Raw genomic sequence first — 9289 nt, 5'->3', positions numbered from 1 at the left:
TTGGGGGTTCAAAGTTCTCACAACACATCTAGATAAGTTCATTGAGGGGTCTAGTTTCCAATATGGGGTCACTTGTGGGGGGTTTCTACTGTTTAGGTACATTAGGGGCTCTGCAAACGCAATGTGACGCCTGCAGACCAATCCATCTAAGTCTGCATTCCAAATGATGCTCCTTCCCTTCCGAGCCCTCCCATGCGCCCAAACGGTGGTTCCCCCCCACATATCGGGTATCAGCGTACTCAGGACAAATTGGACAACAACATTTAGGGTCCAATTTCTCCTGCTAACCTTGGAAAAATACAAAACTGGGGGCTAAAATATAATTTTTGTGGAAAAAAAAATATTTTTTATTTTCACGGCTCTGCGTTATAAACTGTAGTGAAACACTTGGGGGTTCAAAGTTCTCACAACACATCTAGATAAGTTCATTGAGGGGTCTAGTTTCCAATATGGGGTCACTTGTGGGGGGTTTCTACTGTTTAGGTACATTAGGGGCTCTGCAAACGCAATGTGACGCCTGCAGACCATTCCATCTAAGTCTGCATTCCAAATGGCGCTCCTTCCCTTCCGAACCCTCCCATGCGCCCAAACGGTGGTTCCCCCCCACATATGGGGTATCAGCGTACTCAGGACAAATTGGACAACAACTTTTGGGGTCCAATTTCTCCTGTTACCCTAGGGAAAATACAAAACTGGGGGCTAAAAAATAATTTTTGTGGGAAAAAAATTTTGTTTTATTTTTATGGCTCTGCATTATAAACTTCTGTGAAGCCCTTGGTGGGTCAAAGTGCTCACCACACATCCAGATAAGTTCCTTAGGGGGTCTACTTTCCAAAATGGTGTCACTTGTGGGGGGTTTCAATGTTTAGGCACATCAGTGGCTCTCCAAACGCAACATGGCGTCCCATCTCAATTCCTGTCAATTTTGCATTGAAAAGTCAAACGGCGCTCCTTCCCTTCCGAGCTCTCCCATGCGCCCAAACAGTGGTTTACTGCCACATATGGGGTATCAGCGTACTCGGGACAAATTGGACAACAACTTTTGAGGTCCAATTTCTTCTCTTACCCTTGGAAAAATAAAAAATTGGGGGCAAAAATATAATTTTTGTGAAAAAATATGATTTTTTATTTTTACGGTTCTGCATTATAAACTTCTGTGAAGCACTTGGTGGGTCAAAGTGCTCACCACACCTCTAGATAAGTTCCTTAGGGGGTCTACTTTCCAAAATGGTGTCACTTGTGGGGGGTTTCAATGTTTAGGCACATCAGTGGCTCTCCAAACACAACATGGCGTCCCATCTCAATTTCTGTCAATTTTGCATTGAAAAGTCAAACTGCGCTCCTTCCCTTCCGAGCTCTCCCATGCGCCCAAACAGTGGTTTACTGCCACATATGGGGTATCAGCGTACTCAGGACAAATTGGACAACAACTTTTGAGGTCCAATTTCTTCTCTTACCCTTGGAAAAATAAAAAATTGGGGGCAAAAATATAATTTTTGTGAAAAAATATGATTTTTTATTTTTACGGTTCTGCATTATAAACTTCTGTGAAGCACTTGGTGGGTCAAAGTGCTCACCACACATCCAGATAAGTTCCTTAGGGGGTCTACTTTCCAAAATGGTGTCACTTGTGGGGGGTTTCAATGTTTAGGCACATCAGTGGCTCTCCAAACGCAACATGGCGTCCCATCTCAATTCCTGTCAATTTTGCATTGAAAAGTCAAATAGCGCTCCTTCCCTTCCGAGCTCTCCCATGCGCCCAAACAGTGGTTTACTGCCACATATGGGGTATCAGCGTACTCAGGACAAATTGGACAACAACTTTTTGGGTCCAATTTCTCCTGTTACCCTTGGTAAAATAAAACAAATTGGAGCTGAAGTAAATTTTTTGTGTAAAAAAGTTAAATGTTCATTTTTATTTAAACATTCCAAAAATTCCTATTAAACACCTGAAGGGTTAATAAACTTCTTGAATGTGGTTTTGAGCACCTTGAGGGGTGCAGTTTTTAGAATGGTGTCACACTTGGGCATTTTCTATCATATAGACCCCTCAAAATGACTTCAAATGAGACGTGGTCCCTAAAAAAAAATGGTGTTGTAAAAATGAGAAATTGCTGGTCAACTTTTAACCCTTATAACTCCCTAACAAAAAAAAAAATTGGTTCCAAAATTATGCTGATGTAAAGGAGACATGTGGGAAATGTTACTTATTAAGTATTTTGTGTGACATATCTCTGTGATTTAATTGCATAAAAATTCAAAGTTTGAAAATTGCGAAATTTTCAAAATTTTCGCCAAATTTCCGTTTTTTTTTCACAAATAAACGCAGGTACTATCAAAGAAATTTTACCACTATCATGAAGTACAATATGTCACGAGAAAACAATGTCAGAATCACCAGGATCCGTTGAAGCGTTTCGGAGTTATAACCTCATAAAGGGACAGTGGTCAGAATTGTAAAAATTGGCCTGGTCATTAACGTGCAAACCACCCTTGGGGGTAAAGGGGTTAAGGAAAAGAAAAGTCGCAGAAAATTTGTTAAACATCAAATGGCTCAAGTAGAGGAGAAAACGTTTTCATTGTCAAAAGGTGGGAAACGTTTTGCAGAGAAATCATATCTTGCTACCGATCAGAGACATCACACAAGGGAAAAGCCATTTACATGTTCAGAATGTGGGAAATGTTTTAGTCAAAAAACAAATTTTGTTACACATCAGACAATTCACACAGGGGAGAAGCCATTTTTATGTTTAGAATGTGGGAAATGTTTTACAGCTAAATCACGACTTGTTACACATCAGAGAACTCACACAGGGGAGAAGCCTTTTTCATGTTTAGAATGTGGGAAATGTTTTACAGCTAAATCACTACTTGTTACACATCAGAGAACTCACACAGGGGAAAAGCCATTTTCATGTTTAGAATGTGGGATATGGTTTAATTATAATTCAAGTCTTGTTAGACATCAGAGAACTCATACAAGAGAGAAGCAATTTTCATGTTCGGAATGTGGGAAGTGTTTTAATAGGAAAGCACATCTTGTTGTACATCAAAGAATTCACACAGGGGAGAAACCTTTTTCATGTTTGGAATGTGGAAAATGTTTTAATTGCAGAAAAAATCTTGTTCAGCATCAGAAAAGTCACACAGGGGAGAAGCCATTTTCTTGTTCAGAATGTGGGAAATGTTTTTTTTGGAATGCACATCTTGTTGCACATCAGAGAATTCACACAGGGGAGAAGCTATTTTCATGTTTAGAATGTGGGATATCGTGTAATTGTAATTCAAGTCTTGTTATACATCAGAGAACTCATACAGGGGAGAAGCCATTTTCATGTTCAGAATGTGGGAAGTGTTTTAATACAAAAACACTTCTTGTTGCACATCAGAGAACTCATACAGGGGAGAAGCCATTTTCATGTTCAGAATGTGGGAAATGGTATAGCCATAAATCCTATCTTGTTATACATCAGAGAATTCACACTGGGGAGAAGCCATATTCATGTTTGCAATGTGGGAAAAGTTTTAATTGCAAATCGAATCTTGTTGCACATCAGCGAAGTCACACAGGAGAGATGCCATTTTCATGTTCGGAATGTGGGAAATGTTTTCATAGGAAATGGGGTCTTGTTGCGCATCAAACAATTCACACAGGTATAAAGCCGTTTTCATGTTCAGAATGTGGGAAATGTTATAGAGAGAAATCCAAGTTTGTTAGACATCAGAAAATTCACACCAGAGAAAAGTCATTTTCATGTTCGGAATGTGGGAAACATTTTAATTGGAAAGAAAGTCTTGTTAGACATCAGAAAATTCACACAGGGGAGTAATAATTTTTATGTTTAGAATGTGGGAAATGTATTAATTGAAAAACAAATCTAAATTCACATCAGAGAATTCACACAAGGAAGAAGCCATTGTGCAAAAATTCTGAGAGCAGAATAGAGACAAAGACACTGATTCAAGAGATGTGTGAATTACGGCACTAATTGCTCTAGATTTTATAAAATCATAGTTTTATTAGCAGTAGGTTTTCATTAGAAGACCAGTAAACCTGCTGTGACCTGTAACCTGTAAGTGACCACCTGGTTCTTCACTAGAGCCCTGATGATGTGGTTAGACTTGAGCTGTAGGTGGTGCCAGGTACCACTCTAGTACAGGCCCCGGTACAGTAGCAGCTGACCCCAAGGAGACAGGGACAAAGGTTCGGACTCTGGGTAGTTGGTAGAAGTGGAGCTGGTTCTCAGGGTGATTTGACGGCTACTACAACAAGTTCAGGAGTACTACACTGAAGGTGTAGATAGGGACAGAGGACTGACTTAGGTACAGGAACACATGTACTGGTTCAGACAGGGCAGGTGTAGGAGCGGTAAGGACCTAGTGGGTTTGAGTATCAGGATCCGGTACAGACAGGGCAAACAGATTCAGGCTCACGTAGAACTGATATAGAGAACCTAACAACAGTGAAGCAATGCACACCTACAATGTACTAATGTTGCTCATGCACCTCCCTATAGGCATGGCCGTGGCGGTGGGCATGTCCCCATCCCTTCCGGGAGGAGGAAGGGAGATCGTGCAGGGATGCCGTCACTGACATTACACCAAGTAGTCATTCATGTTCCAGAACTCTGATTGGCAGCTCTCTGCCTATGCACAGTGTAAACAGAAAGCTGTCAATAACGTGTGGGGGATACACATAGCTCAGTATTTAGAGAACTGACAGATGAGACATGAGAACAGTGTTTTGATGTATTAAGCATAAAATGAAAACTTATAATTACTTATGCATCTCTTCATTGTTTTTATTGTCGTTAATGTGCAAAATTATTTTATTTGGAGTGTGTGCAGAAGCTTCATGGCTGTGAACTAGGATTTTGACTTAAGGTACCTTCACACTGACCAACTTCACAACGATGTCGCTAGCAATCCGTGACGTTGCAGCGTCCTGGATAGCGATATCGTTGTGTTTGACACGCAGCAGCCATCTGGATCCTGCTGTGACATCGTTGGTAGTAGTAGAAAGTCCAGAACTTTATTTCGTCGCTGGATCTCCCTGATAACCAGGGTAAACATCGGGTTACTAAGCGCAGGGCCACGCTTAGTAACCTGATATTTACCCTGGTTACCAGTGTAAATGTAAAAAAAAAAAAACACTACATACTTACATTCCGGTGTCTGTCGCGTCCCTCGGCGTTCTGCTTCCCTGCACTGTCAGCGCCGGCCAGCCATAAAGCAGATTACAGCGGTGACGTCACCACTGTGCTTTACGGCCAGCCGGCGCTCACAGTCAGTGCAGGAAAGCACAGCGCCAGGGGACAGACACCGGAATGTAAGTATGTAGTGTTTTTTTTTTTTTTTTTTAACATTAGCACTGGTAACCAGGGTAAATATTGGGTTACTAAGCGCAGGGCCGCGCTTAGTAACCCGATATTTACCCTGGTTACCAGGGGACTTCGCATAGTTGGTCGCTTGAGAGCTGTCTGTGTGACAGCTCTCCAGCGACCACACAGCGACGCTGCAGCGATCGACATCGTTGTCTAGATCGCTGCAGCGTCGCTAAATGTGACGGTACCTTTAGAGAACCTGTCAGCAGGATTTAACTTTAGAATTTAATATCACTATTACTCTGATTAAATCAATACCACTGATGAAGGAGTCTGATCAGTGGTTCTTGTTTAATCGTGGTCTTAAGTTTTCTTCTAATGACACCTTAAAATGGAAGTGACACATGTGTAGATTAAGATGTCGACTCATTGAAGACGTCATTGAGCCGAGATCTTAATCTGTGCATGGGCCGCCTCAGGTGCCAATTTATTGAAAACCAAAAATACGGCTGTGGAATCCAACTGGGCACGTGCCAGCACGCTGATGATGTCAGTAGCGATGCAAAATTTAAAAATGGAAGCCGGGCACTGAAGAATCAGTGACTTGTAGGAACAGAAGAGGCATGCAAAGGGGTCATGCAGAAAAAGATCCACCCACTTCAGGCCCCCTGATGCACAGAAGACGTCATCAGAATAAAACTTAAAACCACACGTTCACACAAAGTACAAGTAACAGTGGCTAAAAGTAAATACACTTTAACATTTACCCCATCTGTGCTGTCATTTATAGTTCATCTTCCTCTTGACAATACCCCATAGATTCTCTATGGGGCTAAGAGGTCAGATGAGTTTGCTGGCCAATCAAGCAAAGTGATACTGTTGTTTGTAAATCAGGTATTGGTACTTTTGGCAGTGTAGACAGGTGCCAAGCCTTGCTGGAGAATGAAATTTCCATCTCCAAAAAGCTTGTCGGCAGAGGAAAGCATGAAGAGCTCTAAATTAAACTGGTAGACAGCTGTGCTGACTTTGTTCTTGATAAAACACAGTGGACCTACACAACCAGATGACATGGCTCCCCAAACCATCACCGATTGTGGAAACTTCACATTAGACCTCAAGCAGCTTGGATTGTCTGTCTCTCCACTCTTCCTCCAGACTCTGGGACCTTGATTTCCAAGGTGTAGTGTGAAGTATCCACAATCAATGATGGTTTCGGGAACCATGTTATCTGCTGGTATAGGTACACTGTGTTTTATCAAGACCATAGTCAGCGCAGCCATCTACCAGGTAATTTTAGAGTAAATCATGGTTCCCTCTGGTGAGAAGCTTATTGGTGATGGAAATATCATGCTCCACAGGACTTGGCACCTGTCCACACTGCCAAAAGTACCTGGTTTAAAAACAACAGTATCACTGTGCTTGATTTGCCAGCAAACTCACCTGACTTTAACCCCATAGAGAATCTATGGGGTATTGTCAAGAGGAAGATGAGAGACACCAGACCCAACAATGGGTCTGGCGGTTTTGATTTTTTTTTTCTCGATACGCCCTTTAGCGATCAGGATAATCCTTTTTTTTATTGATAGATTGGGCGATTTTGAACTTGGCGATACCAAATATGTGTAGGTTTGATTTTTTGTATTGTTTTATTTTGATTGGGGCGAAAGGGGGGTGATTTAAACTTTTATTTTTTTAATTTTTTTAAACACATTTTTTTTTTTACTTTTGGCATGCATCAATAGCCTCCATGAGAGACTAGAAGCTCAATCGCCTCTATGTAGCTGAATTACAGCATTGCTATGCAACTTGTCTCTTCAGGGTGGCGCTCATAGCAATCCATCATCAACAACCATAGAGGTCTCAAGGAGATGGCAATGCACCGATGACCCCCGATCACGAGACAGGGGTCAGCGGTGCGCGTATTTCTGGCCCGATGGCAGTGGCATTTAACTAGTTAATAGGCGTGGGTGGATCGCGATTCAGCTGGCGCCTATTACGGGCACATGTCAGCTGTTCAAAACAGCTGACATGTTGCGGGTTTGAGGTGGGCTCACCGCCAGAGCCCACCTCAAAGCTGGGGATACTGCCAGCTGACGTACTATTCCGTCAGCTGGCAGAAAGGGGTTAAAATCATTTTTTCAGGCTGATGTTATAAAGTATTCTAATTTACTGAGCTAATGATTTTTGGGTTTTCATTGGCTGTAAGCCATAATCATCAACATTAGCAGAAATAAAGACTTGAAATAGATCACTCTGTTTATAATGACTCTATACAATATATGAGTTTCACTTTTTGTATTGAAAACTTAAATAAATTAACTTTTTGATTATATTCTAATTTTGTGAGAAGCACATGTACATGTTGTTCCAGTCACACTGTTGGTTCCTTCTTAGTAAGGTGTATACTATTAAAGGGTTTTAAAAATTAGTACCAAAGGAACAAAACCTACAAGAAACAAAATGAGCAAAAAACTCTGCTGTAACTGAATAAGTAAAAAGCAAAAGTTCATTTAAATAACTCAGGGTTCTTAGTAATTCTGTTCTTGATCAAAGATAGCATAAAAGCCATCCCACCGTCGTCAAGGTGCCCCTGATCGGGACAGAACCTACACTATCTAATATTAATGACCTTACCATGTGTCAGAGTTGACCTCAGTGTGTGAATAAGGGCAGACAAAAGGACCAATCTATGGACACCAGTCTGGGGAAGCTTTTAAATATAATTACCAGCTCATGTGATACCATGACCATGTGATATTTCACTTTTCTTTTTTAATAAATTTGCAAAAATTTCGACATTTTTGGGGGTTTGTATCAGTCAAAATGGGGAGCAGAGTGTACATTAATTTTACAAATGGCTGCAATGAAAGAAAGAGTGAAAAATTTAATGGGGTGTGAATACTTTCCATACCCACGGTATAACCATCACACCAAGTCAGAATAATATGACATACAAGGGACAAATACAGCTAAATCATGACCAGATGACATATTACTACCACACAGTGACTGAATAGTGCCACACGCAGGGGAGAAATACTGCCACACCATGACCAGAGCATATATTACCACCACATAGTGTCCAAATACTACAATAATAATCATTAGTAAAAACCACAAAACTAGGAACACTAATGTTACCTGCAGTGACTTTTTACACAGGAGCTCTGTATATAGTACTATTGTGCAAGTGTACAGGTAATAAAATATGATCCCCAGTGACTTTCTAAAATGCTCAGTATATAGCTTATAATGTACAGGTAATACAGTGATCACTGGTGCAATTATACACAGGATCTGTGTATATAGTGCATAATGTACAGGTAATACAGTGATCAATAGTGACATTAAACAGGAAATCTGTAAACAGTGTTTAATGTACGTACAAGCGTACAAGTAAAACTGATCATCGGTGACATTCTACACAGGAGCTTTGTATGCAGTACATAGTGTAGTACAGATAACAACACACTGACTCATCAGTGATATTATACCCAGGAACTCTGTATACAGTGTCAGTGTACAGGTAATACAGTGATCATCGGTGACATTATACACAGGAGGTCTGTATATACTGCCAGTGTACAGGTAATACTGTGATTGCCAGTGACATTATACACAAGAGCTCTGTATATAGTGTCAGTGTAAAGGAAAGTGACATTATAGACAGGAGCTCTGTATATAGTATAATAGTGTACAGGTAATTCCGTGATCACCAGTGACATTATACACAGGAGCTCTGTATACAGTGTCAGTGTACAGGTAATACAGTGATCACCAGTGACATTATACACAGGAGCTCTGCATATAGTGTCAGTATACAGGTAATACAGCAATCACCAGTGACATTATACACAGGAGCTCTGTATATAGTGTCAAGATGGAGAATGAATGGAGAAGTGATCATGTATGGGTGCAACTATCTCTATTTTATTCTTAATGTAATTTCCAAAATGTTGGGAAGA

General features: G+C 40.8%; 1 protein-coding gene across 1 annotated transcript; it reads left to right on the top strand.

Moving 5' to 3' along the window:
• Positions 1-2514: 2514 nt before the first annotated feature.
• On the top strand, positions 2515-4358 carry LOC138664121 (oocyte zinc finger protein XlCOF7.1-like). The gene has a single exon (XM_069750552.1). It carries the CDS (start codon positions 2550-2552, stop codon positions 3828-3830), a length of 1281 nt encoding a protein of 426 aa, XP_069606653.1. The 5' UTR covers positions 2515-2549; the 3' UTR covers positions 3831-4358.
• Positions 4359-9289: the final 4931 nt, after the last annotated feature.

This window comes from Ranitomeya imitator, chromosome 2, assembly GCF_032444005.1.
Source record: "Ranitomeya imitator isolate aRanImi1 chromosome 2, aRanImi1.pri, whole genome shotgun sequence".
NCBI classification, from domain to species: Eukaryota; Metazoa; Chordata; class Amphibia; order Anura; family Dendrobatidae; genus Ranitomeya; species Ranitomeya imitator.
The sequence above is the reverse complement of the archived record's forward strand: the minus strand, read 5'-3'. Positions and strand labels throughout refer to the sequence as shown.